Source organism: Raphanus sativus, chromosome 5 (genome assembly GCF_000801105.2).
Source record: "Raphanus sativus cultivar WK10039 chromosome 5, ASM80110v3, whole genome shotgun sequence".
NCBI lineage: Eukaryota > Viridiplantae > Streptophyta > Magnoliopsida > Brassicales > Brassicaceae > Raphanus > Raphanus sativus.
The window spans coordinates 33,694,740-33,714,872 of NC_079515.1; the positions used below are offsets into that span (position 1 = coordinate 33,694,740).

A 20,133-nucleotide genomic window follows, 5' to 3' on the forward strand; every position below is an offset into this window, starting at 1 on the left:
ATTGCAAAAGAACATAGACTGTACAAATTACTACTAGACAATGCAAAAAGTTTTATTGATACCATCTTTTCATCTTAAATTTGGAGAAATGTTAGAAATAAGTTTACATACGAGGTTTAATACGTAACTGTTGATGTGGAGGGTTACACAGAGATTTCATATGCTGCTAATCATGTACCTGTAAATAACAATCTTTGTTATGTTATGTTATGTTATGTTATGGTGAATCAATGATACGTTTATTGAAAAAAAAAGCAAACTTACCTGTAAACCTTCGTGAAACTAAATGGGAGATTTTTTTCCAATATTAAGAAAAAAAGAAGAAGAAGGATTTGACTTAAAGTCAAAGTAATAAGATCTAACGGCTGAGAGTCTCTCTTCTTTATCCCCTTTCCAGATCAAAAAATCCGAAATTTCGATCTCTTTCTCTCTCTCACTGAAGCTGAGGGGGGCGCCAAAAAAACCCTTTTTTGACGAATTGAGCGAAATCGATTTGACGAAATCCAGCTGGGCAATTTCTCGTCTTCGTCAATCAGTAAATCAATCAATCAGCTGGGCCTTTCTCCCATACGAGCAAGAAAGGGGATTGAAGGATGGAGCACGAGAAGGCGGTCAAAGAAGCCCTAAACGCACTGTATCATCACCCGGACGATACAGTGCGTGTCCAAGCTGATCGTTGGCTCCAGAACTTCCAAGGAACACTCGATGCTTGGCAGGCGAGTTCTTTTTTTTTTTTTTCATTTTTTGTTTCTGGGTGTTCGATTGTTCTTCATTCCTTGGATTTTGAGGTATTAGATTTAGATCCCACGACTGTTGATTGGCTTACTCTCTACTGTTTGTGTGTATCAATTCAATCTAGGTTGCGGATAATTTACTTCATGATTCTTCCAGCAATTTGGAAACTTTGATCTTTTGTTCTCAGACCCTTAGAAGCAAGGTAAGAGGCACTCTTTTGATTCTCTCTAGTTAAGTAATTAAATTATTGAATTATATGCAATCTTGGAGACCGCTTGTCTTGACATTTGATCTCTCTTACTCAAAAGGTTCAACGAGATTTTGAAGAACTACCACCTGGGGCTTTTCAGAAGCTACGGCAATCATTAACGGTATAAATCTTTGTTCTATTAGCAAACTATAAATGAGTTATGGTATCTAGGTTTTATCTCTCATTCCAGGCTATAGTTGTAGGGAACATGTACTCTTTGTATTGGGAAAATACTTTCTGAGTGTCCCATTTTGACTGTTACTGTTTTCTCGAGTGCAGACATTGTTAAAAAAGTTTCACAAAGGCCCCCCGAAAGTTAGGACCCAGGTAAGCTCCAAAAAATCTTTTCCCATCATGCGCTTGTGGTTGTGCGTTGAGACTCTCGACTCTTTTGAGCTGAATGATCTTATTCAAAGTATTTTCTCTTTTAGATTAGTATTGCTGTTGCTGCTTTGGCGGTGCACGTTCCTGCCGCAGATTGGGGAGATGGTGGTATACTCAGCTGGCTTAGGGATGAGATGAATATGCATCCTGAGTATGTGCCTGGTTTCTTGGAACTCTTGACTGTTTTGCCCGAGGTAGAGTATTTTGCATTCCTTTGTTTAATTTTTCACCTCTCTCAGTTATAATTCATCTAGCCGGCTGTATAGGTAGTGAAAGGCCTTGTTTCGGTCTGACTTGGATCTGCTTACTTCTTAGTTATGCTGGCATTGTGGACCTCAAATTGAGTAGAACTCAGCTTAAGGTTGATGCTGTCTTCCGAGAATATTATGTACCTTCTTATTGTTAGCGTGTCTATGTCCTAATATGCATTTTATGTCATCTCCTGGGAATCTATTTAGCATGTCTCTATTTGCAGGAAATGTTGAGACTTGTTATAGATGAAAGTTTCCATGTCAACCTTTCTCTTTATCTAGTTTGATCCCCTTTAGGGACTATCTTATTGTGGTGCGACTGCTAACAGTTAATTGTATTTTGACTTCACTTTAGATGCTTATGCGATGTCTTTATTTTTATTGTCCTTCTTGCTATGACCAGGAAACGTTTAACTACAAAATAGCTGCTCGTCCGGATCGACGACGTCAATTTGAGAATGAGCTTACCTTTCAAATGGAACCTGCACTTAGTATACTGACAGCATGCTTGAATATAACCGAACTTAAGGAACAGGTCAGAGCTTATTTTCTTTGATATCGAGTCATGTCATAGTTCCATACATATAGTTTGTTATTCACTTTCCGGATTCTCTGATCCTTCCAAAACATCATCTTAAGAGGAGCCATATTTTGTGTTTCAGATGCACCTTGTGTTTTCTTTGTTTACACTACATATTGGGTTTTTTACCAGTCAGAGTTTTTGTTTGACATAAATTTCGTGTAAAAGCTTGAATGCAACTTACGGTTTCATTTTCCTACCAAATTAAATATTTCTTCTGGCATCATCCGGAAAATATCTTGTATGTCCGAATTTAGAGCAGAATAAGTTATTCTGTATGTTTGTTTGTTGGATCAGCTAGTGTTTGTGGTGTTGCGAGGCGTCACTTATTGTCAACTATTTCTTTTGTGATTTTGGAATTTCAGGTTCTTGAGGCATTTGCTTCTTGGCTCCGTCTTAGGCATGGGTATGCTCTTTCTTTTTTTTTTTTTTTTTTCTTTTCTGTCTCCATTTTGATATAGAACAAAACCTCTTCTAGAATTCGTTGGGAGTCATCAGGTTAAGTATCAAACATTCCTTGTAATCTGACTGATGGCATCTAAAATACATATTTTACGATTTGGGTGAGATTGTTTTCTCCTTATAGAATCTCTTAGATACAGCTAAGTTTACTCGGTTCATAGCTGTCGGTTGCTAGTTGCTACTAACTAGCTTCTCTGTTTTTTACCGGACATTAAACTTAACAACGATGATACTGACTGAGCTGTATGATGGGAAACTTCTGGGATGTGTTTTTTCAGGATTTCTGGAGCAGTGCTTGCCTGTCATCCATTGGTTCACGCGGCTCTCTCAAGTTTAAATTGCGATCCACTCTCCGATGCATCTGTCAATGGTATGCTCGTTGGAAAGCTAATATTAAATATTTTTGGATATTTTTTTTATGGATGAGTATATATCGTGAAACTATTTCTAGTATTGTGACTTTATGGAAGCTGCATAATTTCCCCGCGTAGTCTTATGGTTGGAATGTTCTCAGTTCGAGATTTGAAAATAGAGCTAATATAAATGTGATAGCTTTCTTTGTTGAATGGTGGAGATTAGTGTTTTAAGCGTGTTGGAGTGATACTGTGCTGCTCTAAGATATTCTTTTCACCTGCATTACCAGGAGCAGGATTTAAAAAAAATCTTTGTTAAATAGAAATTGCCTTCTATTATCTTTTAGTTTGCAAGTCAGTAGTTCCTTCTCGTATCTAGGATCATTATTAGACTATTCATAGATAAACTTCATTTTCCACTTTGCAGTTATCTCTGAATTGATACACCACACGGCGTCGCCAAGCTCTGGTGGTATTTCTGCGCAAACACCCTTAATTCAAGTTATTGTGCCTGAAATTCTAAGTCTTAAGGCGCATCTAAGAGATTCTTCAAAGGTACTGCTATGATCCTTTTCACCTTTTGTATAGGCAAGTCGATGGCTGAATCTGCTTGGTATTAAGTTTTCTTATTTCACGTCGTTCCTGTTCTACTGGTTGCGTCTTGAAAGACTATGATTTTGTTGCTTATATGACTTGTGGTTAGAGAATTTGGCAAAGGCTGCTAAAGATACCAACCCTCATAATTCGCTGTAACTTTTGGCATGTGCTTGTATTTTTCTTTTGCCTCTTAGAATTATTCCACTTTCAGGATGAAGAAGATGTCAAAGCTATTGGTCGATTATTCGCCGATGTTGGGGATTCATATGTTGAATTGATTGCGACTGGTATACTGCCTCATTTCTACTACTCTCCCCTGTTCTTTTAAGTGTTCCGTTTCATGTCTCTTATTGCTTTTAGTGCTCCAAACCTTTAGTTGGTAATCTAATATGTTTTAAGCATACTCTTTCTGACCTCAGGTTCAGATGAATCAATGGTTATTGTGCATGCCCTGCTGGAAGTTACTGCGCACCCAGAATTTGATATAGCCTCAATGACCTTTAACTTTTGGCACAGTCTACAACTTACGCTGACGAAGAGGTAACATCATCCATTGTATATGCTTTTTGGGTGTCCTAGTCTCATATTCTAACTAAGAGTGTGATCTTAATCTGTCAGGGATTCTTATATATCTTTGGGTAGTGAAGCATCTATCGAAGCCGAAAGAAATCGAAGGCAGCATGTCTTCCGCCCAGCCTATGAGAACCTTGTATCTTTGGTGAGTTTGTTCGTGTCATCAGATACGTTTGTTAGTCACTCTAAATTCATCAGATACTTTTGTTAGTCACTCTAAAGTCATCAAATAATTTTGTTAGTCACTCTAAAATCTTACTTTTTATAAGAGGTTATTTACTCTAACCCAGAGAGACGAATTGATTCCTGATGCATGGATGACTTATGTGTTTAATGTTGCTTTTCTTAAATGCTGGGTTGCTAAGAAGTTCATTAATTGGTCATATTTTGGTGGAAAACAGAAAATTAGATGAGTTATTATATGCTTTGCGGTTTATGTCATTTGTGGGTTTATACATATAAACTGTTTTCTCTTCTCAGGTTGGGTTCAGAGTTCAGTATCCTGAAGATTATCAAGGCCTCTCTTATGAGGACCTTAAGGAATTCAAGCAGACAAGATATGGTAAGCATAGCCGTATATGGCTTGTTCCCATCATTACGTTGATCAAAATCTCTAGATATAAGTGGATCAGCCCTACCTTGGATTTATTTGAATACTTATAGTGTTTTCTCCCTTGTTTCATGAAGCAGATAGAGTATTATTTTTGCTAGGTTATGTGGTTGTTTTAGTCACTCGGTTTTTACAGTGTTGTTCGTCTCTGTCTGTTTTAATTGACATCTTCCTTTTACATTTACTTATGTGTGCTATGCCAACGATCTTTGACGGGCCGGATAACCTCCTTGTCTTATTTTATTTAGTTGAGCCGTTACTTTCTACTAATAGAATGTTTTATATTGGCAGCTGTTGCAGATGTATTAACTGACGCTGCGTCAATCCTAGGAGGTGATACGACTCTTAAGATTCTATATATGAAGCTTCTTGAGGTTTGTGCTGTAAATTAAAAAGTATGATATTTGTTCTATTATCAAACAAAAAATGTGCACTGTCGATACATTACCATCAAAGAGATACATTATGTACATTATTTGAGGTTTCACTATCTTTGACGTTTGTGAAATATGTATTCAGGCCAATGCTCAGATAGGAAATGAGTTTCAAGAATGGCGTCCTGCGGAAGCTATTTTGTTCTGTATCTGGGCAATATCCAATTATGTTTCAGTTGTTGAAGCTGAAGTGATGCCTCGGGTCTGTATTATGGATAATTTTCCATGTGCATGTTCATATATCGTGCCGCTGCGATTCTATTCTTTTGTCACTGAGGAATATGAGTTTCTCATTTAGTTTTTTTTTATGCTGGACTAGGCGTGTGGGTCTTTGCCCCATCAAATTTGTGTGTTTAAAGTTTTGAAACAACTTTACTTCGGTTCTACTCTGCTCTACCAGTGTATGTATCATCCATGGATATTTCATTCTTCATACATTCCACTTTCAGGTGATGGCCTCGCTTCAAAATCTTCCACAGCAAGCGCAACAGCTTCAGACAGGTGATTAGGCTTTTTTTCTCAGATATAATATATAAAGGTTGAAACGCTACTTGGTGGAAACTACTAGCTTATGCTCTAAGAAAACCTTCCAATTTATGCTGAGTTCTTTCTTAATTGAATAGCAAATGTATGTGAAGCCTTTTCTTTATCTACTTCCCTATTTGATTTCAGCATGCTTACTTGTTGGGGCTTATTCAAAATGGCTTAATGCTGCGCCAGCTAGTGTTTCAATATTGCCGTCGATCATTGGAATTCTTATGAGTGGAATGGGGGCATCTGAGGATTGTGCAGCAGCTGCAGCTTTGGCTTTTAGACATATCTGTGACGGTATTGTATTCACTCTTCCAAACTTAACAAGTCTTCCTTCTCTTCTTACTACTAAGCATAACAATGACATTATTACGAGTATGCATATACCACAAAACATGATCTCTAATTTCTCTGTTGTTTCCTGACCATGACAAATATATATTTTGGTTTTCACATTGATATTTTGATTTAAGCCAACTATCTGTTGGTTATAAAGGAATAAACCAGCTCCCCTTTGATAAATATTGCTCTTTCTGAGTGCTTTTTAAGTTTTCTCCTGCCAGAAATAACACTTCAGTAGTTTCATATTTGATATTTCACTTGCAAACTGAATTCTGGTTGATAGTTTTCTCTTGGGAAATGTGAAGTTCTAACCTTTGTAAAAATTCAATTGCATACTGACCTGCTTTAAAGATGGCAGCTAGTTGAAAGGTCTGACTGCAACCCACGCTAACGGATCTGACTTCGGCTCTACTGAGTTGCTAGCATATAGGGTGCATTGCAATACTGGCAAGTATTTGAAAATTTGTTGTATGCTTTCCTCCGACTGAATTCTTCTTTCCAGTCTTTCCTTCAATTGCCATCACCAAATGACTTTTTATGACATATGGTGTGAAACCTTACTGATGGCAAATAACAAACTTATAGCTATCTAACAGCTAATGTTCTTTAAATGCGGATTGTTTGTTGTTAATCAATTTACTCTTGTCTCCCCCACAAAGAGAGAATTATAGGAAAGATGTTTGTGTTGAAACTGATACACACATATCATATGTGGTGTATTCTCTTATTGGTTTTAAAAAGTTTGTAATTATCTGACGCTTGTTTGATTAACTTTTAACTGCAGATTGTCGAAAGAATCTTTGCGGGTATTTTGAAGATTTATTTAAAATCTATTGTATGGCAATTAATGGCGGCAGTGGTTATAAAGTATCTGCTGAGGATTCGCTAAATCTCGTAGAAGCTTTAGGGTAATGGAGTCAATTGAATGATGGATTATATATCCTCAATTATGTGCTATTAACATCTCTAATATTTTGTTATGCAGTATGGTTGTTACAGAACTTCCTTTAGATCAGGCCAAGAGCGCACTTGAGAAATTATGCTTATTAGCCGCTTCTCCTTTAGAGGTTCGCCATCTTGACTTTTTGCATGGTTGTTTGATATATTGTTAGACTTATAATGATGAGAACTATAAATATATGAATCAGGAAGCTGCGAAAGAAGATTTGGACAAGAAGCATGCCCGGGAGTTAACTGTTCATATTGACCGGTTTGCCTTCCTGTTCAGGTTTGTATAAATATGTTAATAATGCAATTGTAACTCCATAGGTTTTGTATAGTCTTGCTAACAGAAGCTACTACCTTTAGGTATGTGAACCACCCTGAAGCTGTTGCTGCTGAGATAAATAAACATTGGGCTATCTTCAGAGTAATTTTTGATGCGTAAGTGTTTCTAGACACATGATGATCAACATACGTTCTTCAAAATGCTTTTTATGTAGCTTCTTACTTCAAATTTTTTTTACTGCAGTCGTCCTTGGGACATGAGGACAATGGAAGCTCTATGCAGAGCATGCAAATACGCTGTGAGTTTCACACCCCATCGTTTTTGTTTTACTTATCTCTTCTTGTTTCTCTGTTTGCTAAGCACTCCATGCCTATGCAACAATTAAGGGAAGATCTAAAAATATATTTTTGGATGGGACTTGTGATCGAGGATTCTTACAATGGTTGAAATTATGTTTGTAGGTACGTACATCTGGAAGATACATAATTAACACAATTGGGGAAATGCTGGCAAAAATTCAATTCCACTATCAGCAGCATCATCAGCCATGCTTTCTCTATCTCTCCAGTGAAGTTATAAAGGTACTTTGTGTTAATTTTTATTCCATGGAATGCTTGGGGAAATAAAAACTTTAGAGAAAGCTCTAGAAAATCTAATCTTCATGGGATTTTGCAGATTTTTGGTTCAGACCCGTCTTGTGCTGACTACTTGAAGAATCTGATTGAAACACTCTTTGCTCACACAACATGTCTAATGACAAGTATCAAGGTTGGTGACTTAACTTATTTGTATATATATTCTCATCCAGTTAGTATATCCTATGTGGTGTCTGATTCCCTTTACATTCTTACAGGAAGTCACGGCTAGACCAGACATAGCTGATGATTGCTTTCTGTTGGCGTCGAGATGTCTTCGTTACTGTCCGCATTTATTTATTCCTTCTCCTATATTTTCCCCAATTGTAGATTGCGCAGTGATTGGAATGACGGTGCAGCACAGGTTCTCACTCTAAATGTTGTTCATCATAAGCTGTTTCTCCTTGAAGGTTTTGACATTGATGTTAACTACATGTCTTGAACTCATTTCCCAGAGAGGCCTGCCACTCGATATTGACATTTTTATCCGACATTTTTGACCTCGAGAAATCTGTGAATGAAGAGCAGTTCAAACGAATCAGGGACAATGTCATTATCCCCCGGGGACCTACAATCACCAGAATCTTGATTTCCTCATTAGCAGGAGCACTTCCCAGTTCTCGTCTAGATACGGTAAGTTTAGGAATCTATCTATCTTCTACTGTATGGAGACTGATGTTTTTTGTAGCCTTTGAAAGAAACACCGTTTCATTTGTTTATGAATGTGGGTTTTGGTTAGGTAACATACGCGCTGCTAGCTCTAACCAGAACATACGGGTTACAAGCAGTGGGTTGGGCTAAGGAAAGCGTTAGCCTGATACCTCGAACAGCTGTGACAGAGACCGAGTCTGCCAAGTTCTTACAAGCATTATCTGATGCTGCTTATGGAGCAGATGTGAATTTTCTGATAGGATACGCAGAGGACCTTTCGGATGTTTGTCGCCGTAACCGTACTGTTCAAGAACTTGTTCAGGCAGCTTTGAAGCCTCTTGAGTTGAATCTGGTTGCTCCTGTATCATAGAGAGATGGTGAAAACAAAGAAAGAAAGAAAAAGTGAGAAGGTCAATTTTTGCATAGACCCCTTTTGATGGTCTTTGTTCCAAAGGTTGAGAGATTTGATGTTTTCTGTTCATAAAGATTTTTTTTTTATTGTATTTCTTTCTGGTGTGAGCCGTTGTTCCATTGTTTGGCCGGTTTATATCCAAAAGTGCGAAGAACCAAACAACTTCTTTCTATTTTTAAGTAAACCGGGCGAGAGAAAACAGAAGAGAATCCTTTTCCTACAAGGATTGGTATGATTTTGAGTGGGGATTATATACAAAAGCATCCATGTTCTTTCTTTCTTGTTATGCTAAGCAGAGTAGTATCATCAAGGCCTACTCTTCTCTCAGTTTTTATGATCGAATCAAGTAAATAAGACATAAATATTTTACTTTGCTGCAAAATGATATTAAAATATAAAAGGTGAATAAGATTGGCAACAACAGAGCTTGAATGTTACAGTAGTTAGGATAAAAAGCAAACCTATATCGATGTGATTTGATATGTTTTGCTTTCAGGTTTCACTTGATTCCTTTTTACCTTACTTTATGTCTTGTTAACATTGCAATGCAGTAATTTTGCCTTTCTGTGTGTTGCACTTTATTACTTGATTAGCATACTGTCTTGGCTTAAATCTGAATTAACATCTTGGTGATCGACAGCTTTTCACTCCTTGTCTTTACTCTAAAGTCACATGATAACACAATTGATTGAGCATTATGTTTTTACCTTTGTTTGTTGAGTTCACTCTCGAATACTTCTCTCGGGAGTCAGATTCCATGTGTTTTCTATTCGTGGCAAATCATTTTATTCTCAAAACTTCAGCAAATCTCTCAAACGATTCTCAAGTATCATACTATAATGTCAGAGAAACGAACCGATCAGTTATCTAATTTCCCATATTCAAAAAGTAAATGATAATGTAAAGTTTCTTTTTTTTTTTAACTTTTGAGAAACCTACTAAACTATTTAATTGCCCATAAAGTTCCCATTATGACACAAGAACGCAGTAGAAATAGCAACAGACAACAGTGTAGGCAAATATTTAATTCAACGAAAAGTAGATATGAATCCATTTTCTTTCCCAAAGCAGAGAAAGAAAAACAGTTGCCAACTACTTCAATTATCTAACCCGTGAATTTACCACAAGTTAGGCAGCTACTTAATAATCAAATTAATTAAATTTAGTGCTTTGTATCGTTCCTTTTTCCCTTTTAGGCAAGTGTTTTAGTATTGTTTGAACTCACCAAGCAAAAAAATAGACGAAACATACAATTGTTACAGAATTTTACCAAATCATCATCGTTTGTGATAATATACGACATGAAAACTGAATATTCATTTACATTGTAACCCAAATTCTGACAAGAAAAGGTAACAAATCACCAGAAATTTCAAACGTACATATTGAATACTGCTGATCACAATCTAATTTTCTTTTAAGGATTTTAGTACAACATATTCTTCAAGGAAAAAGAAATACTAAAATGGTTGAAAACTTAGGGTAGTGGTAGTAGTAATATATATAACTTGGTAATAAGTATGAATCACCACATTCTCACACACACAGTGGTTTCTAAGTCTCAGAGAATCTTTGAAAGTTTTTTGTTTCCTCTTCTTCCTTTTAATTGTGAGGAATACCTGCAAAAAAACAATCAAACAAGTATTCTTAGTCATGTTATAGACTAAAAACACTAGAATTGAATATAACAAAACTTGAATAACCTGCAGATCCATGAACTGGTCGAGTTTCAGCTAATGGGTTGACTATAAACCCCGCACCCGCAGCACCATTGAACCGCTGCCTCGAGTCTTGCATCCCCATGGTTTGTGCAATCATGTTCCTCTTATGAGTAGCCAGCCTCGATGCTGAATACTGCTGATCTGATTTCTTCCAGAATTTGGATCTAATGAAACTCCCAGGAGGAATGAGACAACAGTTGTTTCTGCTTGAACCGTTACTCATCCTCCCATTCGAAACTGCCAAGTCGTAAGATATCTCATCCATCGCAAGTTCTAGGCCGTGAACTCTAGTTTCCAGAGCACGCATTCCATCTTGTGAGCTTCCCACAAATCTCTAATGACATTATAAAAAAAAAATATTTGAGTTTCAGGGAGTATGGAAATGTAATAAAAGATCATCGTGTCATGGTTTCATTGGTTTTACCTGAAGGAGATCCATTAGATTGGATTGCTGTTGTTCAATCTGAACAAGCTGACTACGGATCAGAGACATATCTTCAAACCCTTTGCAGTTATTACCACTATTCTGGTTTTCAGACAAGACATGATGATGTCCTACTGTAGCCACCACAGTAGCAGCGGATAGTGTGAGACCGCCAGAAACAGAACTAGCAACACTTCCTAGCTTCTGCATCTTCTCATGATTAGACTGACTCACTTCCTTCGTGTTCTCATTATGGTCATGATGATACTCTTCTTCAAGAGGCTCTCCTCCAGCTTTCCAGTCCAATCTTCTCCTCACGTTCGATTTACCACGCGCTGGTACTGAACTTGATTTCTTCTGATCACTGCTGCTCTTTATGCTAGTCCGTTTCCTAGCCGTAGTGGTGGCTAGTGAGCTCCCAGGTGGAGTCGTTCTTGGTTTACCTTGTGTTGATGCAACTCTAGAGCCTGATAAAGGGTGCCGTCCATCACTTGCATCACCTAAAAATCAAGTAATCAAGAATAGTAAGTAATAAACAACAACAACAAAAAAAGTTTCCTAATTTAGCTAAAAAAAATCTAAACCTTTAGAAGAAGCATTAGAACTTCTGGGTGGAGAAACCTCCTCTGATAAATCCGGTACTTGTCTCCACGCCTCAATCATCTGACTCATCACCTCTCTCACAGCTTTCACCTAAACACACATAATCAAAACTTAGAGAAAACCAAACATAAAATCAAAATATTAAAAAAAAACAAAAAAAGAACAAAACAAAACCTTGTCGTATCTCTTGGTTTCAAAGATCTTCAAAGACTTAGCTTTAAACTCCCCCAAGCCATTCCTCTCCACCGTCGCTAACTTCCCCAAAGCTTCAGCTGCCGCTTTCCTCGCCGCCCAATCCTCACTACTCAAGAAACCAACCAAACAATCCACCAGCCCTCTCAACCCTCCTCCACCGGAAGACCTCGCCGCCGCCGCTCCGCCGGCACCGATCACGCTCCCGATCACAACCACTCCCGCCGACTTCGCCTTGAAGGCCTTACACCTCACCAGCTTCTCCACCCTGGGGAGCAGAGCCTCCCCCAGCCTCGCCGGATCCGGATCCTCCGCCGCGTCGATCGCCGCCGCCAGACACAGCGCCGCTCCGACCTGCGCTCCGACCTCCTGCTCCGAGAAAAGCGCCTCCCCAGCGGCTTCGCGAAGGCCTCCGAGAAAGGAGGCTTCGTCGTCCGGGAAGCCATCGCCGACACCGCCGCGACGCAAGCCGAGCGGATTGAAGAGTCCGCGTCGCGGAGGCGGCGGGCGAGGCGGGAGAGGATCCTGGGGAGGAAAGGAGAGAGGGAGTTGGGAGGGAGGGAGACGGATAAGACGGCGAGCAGGTGGATGCAATGCCTGCGTACCGCCGGTTTGTCTCCCGCGTCGGCGGAGAGCACGACGGAGATGAAAGGATGGAGATTCGTGGGATCGATCTGTCTCGCCATCGAGTCGAGCTCTCGAGCCGCCATTGTGAAGGTGTCTCTGTCTCCGAGCTTTGTTAGCAGCACCGACATGTTCTGCTTCGAGTTTTGCTTCGCCATTTTTTTGCGATGGATGTTTGTTTTTTTTTAAAGTGTTTTTCCCGGCGATTAGTGATGCGGCGGAGACGGTGGTGGATCTGGGGGAATGAGAGGTGGCAGTGGCATTTAGTGTAAATAATAAGAGAGATAAAGTTTAATGAGACTGTGTTTCGGTCGGTGGTGGAAGCTTTGACTCTGTGGCCAGTTTGGGGTTTTATTTTACCGTTTTGTTTGCGTGTCTTTTCTCTGTGATCTGTCTTTATACCGTTTATGGTGAGGTAGTGGGAGAACAGAGATGATGACCAACAACGACGCCGTTTCTTCATGTGTTTAAACTCTAAATAAACACGCCAGGGTATTCAAAACTACATGTTAATCGTTACTGAACATATCATAATCTTAACTTTTTAATTGTGGTATATTATAGTCAAATTAGTGTATTTAAGAGAATAGTTTTTGTAAGATGTGATAAGTTCTAAGGGATGGTCAAATTACCTATTTAATGGAATTGTTGTTGTCTGATGTCGGTAATATTTGCTTAAGGTTTAATGGCCCTATTATGACGATTCAATTGTTCAACTTGATGCATGTGATATGTTTATTTTAATTAAGGTGATTATTGTAAATCAATTTTATGGCTAATCTTTACAAATGTGAAGATTTTCTTTTAAGAAATTACATACCTATCAGTATCATAAATTGATAGAATTTTTGACAAATGTTGATAAAACACATGACTTGTTAACTTTCAAACATCAATATGTGCAAATGAAGCAAAAAAAAAGTAACTTAGTTTTTTTTTTTTGACAAAAAAAAGTAACTTAGTTTGATGGGTTTTTTTGTTATACTCCCCCGTACCCTTGTCAAGGTGGTTCAACTAAATATTCTAACATTTTTTATATACATCTTTGGTGAACCAATGTTATCAAATGTGATGTAGCGGAAGCTTTAGGGAAAGGACTAGAGATCCGTTGATTCTAAGAATACCCGAATAACTAGTATAATAACAAGGATCTTATTTAGTCTAAGAATACCTAAGATCGATGCCTTCTTAAATTCGTTGAGATCACCAATGATCTACCGAAAACAAGGAACAAAGAGAAAACTCTCAACTTTTATTAATCAAATCATAAACTGAATACAAACTTAAACCTAAACGGCTTTATATAAAAAAACCATAAAAACCCTAAAACAATAAAGATAATTATCAAAAATAGTTAATAAATAATTAATAAATATATGGAAATATCTCATATATTTATCTACATCATTCTCTCCGGGTTGGAGAAGATTCGTCCTCGAATCTTGTTCGTAGTCTTTGAATCCAAAACTTTTTCCAAGAAAAACTCTTCCTCGAATCTTCAATAGCATGTTTTGCACGATTTTTGCACGGATCTGTTTATAACATGAATCTTCACAAATCCGGTTTTGTACAAAATTTGCACGCATCAGATTATCAATATTCTTCACAAAATCTTCGTCGATATGATTTTGTCCGTATTTTGCACGGAACTCGTCTCGCCCAGATTTTGCACGGAAATCGTCTCGCCCGAATTTTGCACAGAACTCGTCTCGCCCGAATTTTGCACGGACAACACAGACATCATCTTCATAAATATCGTAGATCGGATCACCATAAATCTCTCGATAGATCTCATGGTTCTCTTCTCTCTCAACAAAAGGACTTTCGTCCAGGATAGAATAGATGCTAATACTCACCATGACATCCAGAATCGTTCCTCGATTAAGAAACCAAAGAGACACGGCTCTGATACCAACTGATGTAGCGGAAGCTTTAGGGAAAGGACTAGAGATCCGTTGATTCTAAGAATACCCGGATAACTAGTATAATAACAAGGATCTTATTTAGTCTAAGAATACCTAAGATCGATGCCTTCTTAAATTCGTTGAGATCACCAATGATCTACCGAAAACAAGGAACAAAGAGAAAACTCTCAACTTTTATTAATCAAATCATAAACTGAATACAAACTTAAACCTAAACGGCTTTATATAAAAAAACCATAAAAACCCTAAAACAATAAAGATAATTATCAAAAATAGTTAATAAATAATTAATAAATATATGGAAATATCTCATATATTTATCTACATCAAAATGGGAGCATGAAAGCTCTTTCTACTTGTTTTTATTAGTCTAGTTGCTAAATCTAGTTAGCGTGTTTTGTGAAGAACGTGTGATGTAAATGTTCTTGTTGAGAAAAAAATGTTCTTGTTGAGTCATACATATTAAGTCGATGATTAAGTGTGGTAATCAAATCTAGATTTCGGTTTGAGATCCGGTCTACACCGAGATGGACCGGGAGACTTTTTTGAACTGGGCTCAGAGAAAAGGCCGAAGTAGAGTTCGGCTGCACCGACCCAAAAAAAAGCCAGTGTTTTGTTTCTTCACTCAGTAACATCTTTATCATTTTTTGTCAACTTTATTAAGATGCCTTGAGCATTGACTAGTAAACAAACATTATTAGGAGATTGTATGTGTATAAAAAGAAGAAAAAGCACACAAAGACAAGACTCACGAGCTTGTTCCTGCAGCCTTAGCTTCTTTATTCATCAGAGCTTTAACATAGAAATCATAGTAACATCTATCTTATCAAAGTAGAAGTACTTTAAGCTTTTGTTTGGTAACAGAGATAAATTTTTTTAAAAAAATTAAATTTTGTTTAGTAACAAAGATAGTAGAAAATTATTTCTTTTCCTTATTTAAATGATAGATTTAAGTATTTAATGTCTTTTCCTAATTTAAATAATAGATTCTTTAATAGAATGAATCTTAACCAAAATAAATTTCCTAATATATTTTTTGTTAACATTTAATATTTTTCAATATTTATTAATAAAAATAATAAAATAAAATCACACATCAAAAATCAATTTATATATCATATAAATAAAATATAAAATATTTTATTTATAAATTTTTAGTATAACACTTTTATAATATAAGTCCAATTAGTTATAAATATTAGATTTTATATGATATACTGTGATATAATAGACGATTAAAATCACATAATATAATTATTTAAAGTAATAAATAAAATTTTTGTTTTAAAATGTTATACTAACAATTATGTAATACATATTAATTTACACATATATCTATATATATATATATATCTATATATATAGATATATTATCATTAGAACAAAGAAAAAAATTGAAGTGAAAGCAAATATTTATACTGCCACGGGTCAAACTATAGAAAATAAACAATAATGGCGTAAGACTTTTTTTTTAACAAATTTATTTTAATTTCAAATATGTTTATATATTTTATGTATTTATAAATTATTTTATTTGTTATTAAGAATGCTAAGATTTTGAAATTGGAAAAAATTATGACCTATCTCTACATTATTTTAATTAGGAATTTAAAATTTATATCAAAATATTTTTTAAACTTTTAATTTTTATTATAACTACAAATGTTAATTTTCAATCTAAATTTATGTTTAAATATTACAAATATATCATTTATAAATAAAAAACTAAAAACATAAAATAAATACTCGCCCGGTTGGACGGGTCAAGATCTAGTCCTGATTAAAGTTCGAGTAAAGAGGACTTGCATCATGTAGTATGTGGCAATTCCACAAGACACATGAACTTCATATTGTTCCAAGTTCATCAAAATGGAGCTGGACAAGTGACATATCTCAAGAGAAACCTTCTTTTCATAGTAACTAAGAATAAATTTCAGACAAGGAAGTGACCTTTCAAGAACATCTTTTACATAGTTCTCAATTATTGAGGATGATTTTGAAGTTGGTAAACATTTTTCCATTCACAATCTACAGAACATGTCTTATGAAACATATGACATTCTTGGTTACTAGTTATTACCAAGTGTGCCCAGTAAAGAAGCTCTTACTCAAGATCAAGATATTCATAACACATCTGATTCCAAAAATGAATGATACAACTTATCTAGTTTCACATAACCTGGCAAACAAATATAATATATATATAATAATCCAAGTAACAAGGAACCAATATCCAAAACTGGATGTGTATGCTCTACTACTTGCAGTACTTTCTGACAAACAGATCACACAAAAAGACCCTGTTTTTGAAGCCTTCAACCAAAAATGAAGCTTTCTCTAGCATATTCACATCTTCAACACAAAGATGGAAAGAGCAACAAACCAAAGTAGAACAATAAGAAGAAGAAAAAAACACACTTTGGAACGCCTCTGGACGATCATAAACCCCAAAAGATTCACAAAGCTGTATATACACACACGAATCTGTCCAGGGCGAGTCGTTTCTTTTTGCTTTGTAACTAACTTTCACTTCTGATTTTTCCTAACTGTAACATTCTTGAACACAGAGAGCCACTTGGACACACTAAAAAGCTTTGTCCATCTTCTGCTGTGCGCCTTACCGACGACCACAACATTCTTCTCCGACATGAACCCCTCAAGCGCACTCTGCAAATCGGACTGCGGTTCATCCAAGCCAAGAATCTGAGAGCAGTTCCAGAGATTGAACTCGTCGTATAAACCCTGTGGAGTAACGTCCATGTCAACATGGCCACTACTACCACCTTCTGCTGTGCTGTGAAGGTTTGGCGCAAAACCATAACCGTCAAAGCTGGTCAGACTCAAACCGGAGTAATCAATCCCAACGCTGGTTTGACAAGAAGACTGGACGTTGAGAAAGTTCCTCATCATGGAAGACTCATCATCATAAGAGATTACTTCGTTTATATGACTCAACGCAGCAATTACCATCTCCTCTGCTTGAGCCTGAATCAGTTTTAAAAAAAAATCAAAACATATGAAGATCTGTAGAGAGACAGAGACAGAGAGAGAGGGAATCTCAGTACCTTTTCAATCTCAGATAACTTCTCAGCAGGAACATACTGAAAATCCACGAGCAGTCCAAGCACCTGAGCCACTACATTGAAGACAACAGCAGTTTCCTTCTGAAAGCCATGAGGTTGGTACACGTGGACGCTATTATCAAGAACACAAGATCTAGCATGGTCCAAAGTAATCTCCCACATCTTTGAAGACATACCAGTACCAAGAATCTGCAAAGAACATTAAACCGTTTACATAGCCCTAGCTTACATAATAACCGTTTAGAGGAAAGGAAGACAAATCCTTACTTGCCGGAGTTTCGGAGAGTTTAAATGAAAATGTGTAAGAAAATCTTTGACAGTGTTTATATGTGAATAGTTAAGTCGTTTGTGAAATGCTCCATCTTTCCCTATCTTCTCCAATCTCCACACTTCATCGAACAGAGAAGGAGGATGATGCTTTCTATACACTACAAGAAAAGAGCAAACAATCTCTCAAACTCTCACTCTCAGAGGTCATATTTGCAGAAAAAGTAAGTAAGAAGCAAATACTTACATTCTCCACGGTGATCCCTTACAACAAAGGACTCAGTGATCGCCTCTCTAACCTTGACAAACTCAAACTGATCCACCATACGTACCCCTAGTCTGAACTTCCTGCTCCTGGTCCAGCTAGAGTTATCGGTAAGCGAAACTTCATCCATAACACCGACGCCATCACTAAGAACCGCAAACACATTCCCACTCAGCAGAGGCTTTTTTCCTTCTCTCTCTTTTACAATGTTGTTCCTGAAATCCTCAGCTGACCAACCGCTGTGATGACACTCAAAGTCACCCTCGACAACACAAATCTCGAGCTTTGCAGATGATGCAGGACCTGAGGAGACGATTTGGCCGGTCGAAGGATCGATTAGTCCAATTCTTATAGCTTGGCCTTCATCTCCTTCTATCCGAGCTGAGGTAAACACAGGAAGGGATAGATTGTTCAAGAACTTCAACTGTAGGTTCTTTGATTCCAGAGGATGGAGGATCTCTTTCTCACAAATCCTGAATGAGAAGAAAAAAAATATTTATAACAGAACCAGTCAATTGTTTAATTTGAAAAAAAGAAGCAGGTTTACCACTTGATGCCTGTTAGATGCTTTGCAAGAGCCAATTCAACTTCTTCTTTTACCTGTTCCAATGGATATTGATATAGCTAAAACAATTACTTGTTAAAGATTTGCTAACATGATATACATACCACTTTACGGATTAAGGGCTCGAGAACGGGTTCAAGGAAATGTTTGACAGTTTGCAATCTCATTACCTCCTGAACCACACTACATTTTTGGATCCAGCAAAACAAAAAGTATGTGAGAATTCATAGTAGCTGGGTGACACTAAAGAATCTAACTTTTATAAAAAAAAACTAATGATTTGTCCACAGCAAGCTAGTAGTATGAGTACTTTTGTGTTCCAGTCCAATTTTATCTTCCTACAAGTATCACTTTTTGTCTAGACAAAATCAAACCTAACTATAACATCCAGGCGACGAACATAAAAGAACAACTAGTCCTCCAAAATCACTCACACAGAACATAACTAAAGAAGTCCATTACAAGCTAGAAGATAGTCTGGTGGGGGATATAAAGATCACAACTTTTTAATCTCTAATTCTTACAAACTCATAAGCTTTATATATTATATTTATCCATATCCAATCAACTTGAATCAAAAACATAAAAAACTTCAAAAAGGTAGTACCTTTTGAACCTACGACGCTTATCCTCAGGGGTAGAGCCACCTTCCATCCGAGCTTTCCCTGCTTCAAACTCCCTCTTGTGCGACGACATCACCACGAAATTCACAGAGAGTTTCAACCATTTACAAAAACCTCTTTTTTGATTAATTTCAGAACCGATATTTTCCTGAAAAGAGAAGATGTATTTATTTATATACAAAAAAAAAGTGTAACGGAAGTTTCCTAAATCTGATAACACAAGCTGCAAGACCCGTATATTGGAACTATCTATCTAGCTACCTCCCCACAACGCCACCACCACCACCACCAGCTCTTTCAGACAAAAACTTAAAAAGACAAGACAAAAGAGAGACTATGCAAAAGGTTCTGGTAAGCAGATAGAGACAGAGTGGGAGAGAATTGGGTGTTGTGAAGTTTTCTCAGTGTGGTGGCGTTGTTGTTGCTTCTGTAGGGTCTACCGAAACCGCGTTACTGACGAGGAGCCCCTCGATTTTTTCTTTTCTTTTCCTTTTTCTTTAATTTCCTTTAATTTACAAAGTTTTGACCTTTATATCTGCTCACACGTTTGAACCTTTCTTTATTTTGCGACGTCACGTTTTCTAAGTTTTTTTTTTCACGTTTTATAAGTTTACAACTTATTTAATCGAACTTTGCTCTCCACATAAAATATTTATTCTGAATCAAATTTTACGTGAACAAAATAATTTCAAGTTAAAGATATTTTATAATTTTTATAAATTTGACTAATTATTTTCAAAACCAGACTTACATGTACTAAGAGCATATCCAATAATAGTGGCCACAGGATATATGAGATTCTGAGTAATTAAA

At 36.9% G+C, this 20,133-nt stretch overlaps 3 protein-coding genes across 4 annotated transcripts; 1 reads left to right on the plus strand and 2 right to left on the minus strand.

Moving 5' to 3' along the window:
- Positions 1 to 398: 398 nt before the first annotated feature.
- LOC108832795 (transportin MOS14) lies at positions 399 to 9,307 on the plus strand. The gene is made up of 27 exons (XM_018606244.2): positions 399 to 716; positions 860 to 937; positions 1,044 to 1,106; positions 1,265 to 1,312; positions 1,417 to 1,563; positions 2,024 to 2,155; positions 2,566 to 2,606; positions 2,941 to 3,032; positions 3,443 to 3,570; positions 3,824 to 3,899; positions 4,032 to 4,152; positions 4,231 to 4,330; positions 4,666 to 4,747; positions 5,087 to 5,169; positions 5,315 to 5,431; positions 5,679 to 5,730; positions 5,902 to 6,057; positions 6,887 to 7,010; positions 7,088 to 7,169; positions 7,251 to 7,330; positions 7,411 to 7,485; positions 7,574 to 7,628; positions 7,792 to 7,911; positions 8,006 to 8,098; positions 8,184 to 8,329; positions 8,421 to 8,598; positions 8,705 to 9,307. The coding sequence occupies exons 1-27, from the start codon at positions 594 to 596 to the stop codon at positions 8,984 to 8,986; spliced, it is 2,874 nt and encodes a 957-aa protein (XP_018461746.1). The 5' UTR covers positions 399 to 593; the 3' UTR covers positions 8,987 to 9,307.
- Positions 9,308 to 10,330: 1,023 nt separating this feature from the next.
- On the minus strand, positions 10,331 to 13,078 carry LOC130512902 (TORTIFOLIA1-like protein 3). The gene is given in 6 exon segments (XM_057011375.1): positions 10,331 to 10,647; positions 10,732 to 11,083; positions 11,174 to 11,673; positions 11,758 to 11,866; positions 11,951 to 12,360; positions 12,363 to 13,078. Coding segments are annotated over 6 exon segments (1,776 nt in total). The 5' UTR covers positions 12,751 to 13,078; the 3' UTR covers positions 10,331 to 10,630.
- Positions 13,079 to 16,692: 3,614 nt separating this feature from the next.
- Positions 16,693 to 19,820, minus strand: LOC108863011 (calmodulin-binding protein 60 A). Of its 2 annotated transcripts, XM_018637300.2 has the most exons (8): positions 19,582 to 19,793; positions 19,305 to 19,468; positions 18,802 to 18,880; positions 18,680 to 18,732; positions 18,115 to 18,605; positions 17,868 to 18,028; positions 17,583 to 17,789; positions 16,693 to 17,502 (listed from the first exon to the last, which is right to left on the minus strand). In XM_018637300.2, exons 2-8 carry the CDS (start codon positions 19,391 to 19,393, stop codon positions 17,044 to 17,046), a joined length of 1,539 nt encoding a protein of 512 aa, XP_018492802.1. In that variant the 5' UTR covers positions 19,394 to 19,468; positions 19,582 to 19,793; the 3' UTR covers positions 16,693 to 17,043. The 2 variants fall into 2 exon arrangements, with proteins under 2 accessions (XP_018492802.1, XP_056841971.1); XM_056985991.1 differs by having other exon boundaries at positions 19,305 to 19,820.
- Between the last annotated feature and the right edge of the window lie 313 nt (positions 19,821 to 20,133).

Bases quoted from the DNA above. Each gene is read 5' to 3' on its own strand.
- LOC108832795 (XM_018606244.2), top strand. From the start codon at position 594: ATGGAGCACGAGAAGGCGGTCAAAGAAGCCCTAAACGCACTGTATCAT. The intron at 4,331-4,665 runs GTGAGTTTGTTC...TTCTCTTCTCAG, and splicing joins ATGAGAACCTTGTATCTTTG to GTTGGGTTCAGAGTTCAGTA. The intron at 7,629-7,791 runs GTGAGTTTCACA...TTATGTTTGTAG, and splicing joins GCAGAGCATGCAAATACGCT to GTACGTACATCTGGAAGATA.
- LOC108863011 (XM_056985991.1), bottom strand. From the start codon at position 19,393: ATGTCGTCGCACAAGAGGGAGTTTGAAGCAGGGAAAGCTCGGATGGAA. The intron at 18,881-19,304 runs GTACTACCTTTT...CCAAAAATGTAG, and splicing joins AAGCGTCGTAGGTTCAAAAG to TGTGGTTCAGGAGGTAATGA. The intron at 17,503-17,582 runs GTACTGAGATTC...AAACTGATTCAG, and splicing joins AGTTATCTGAGATTGAAAAG to GCTCAAGCAGAGGAGATGGT.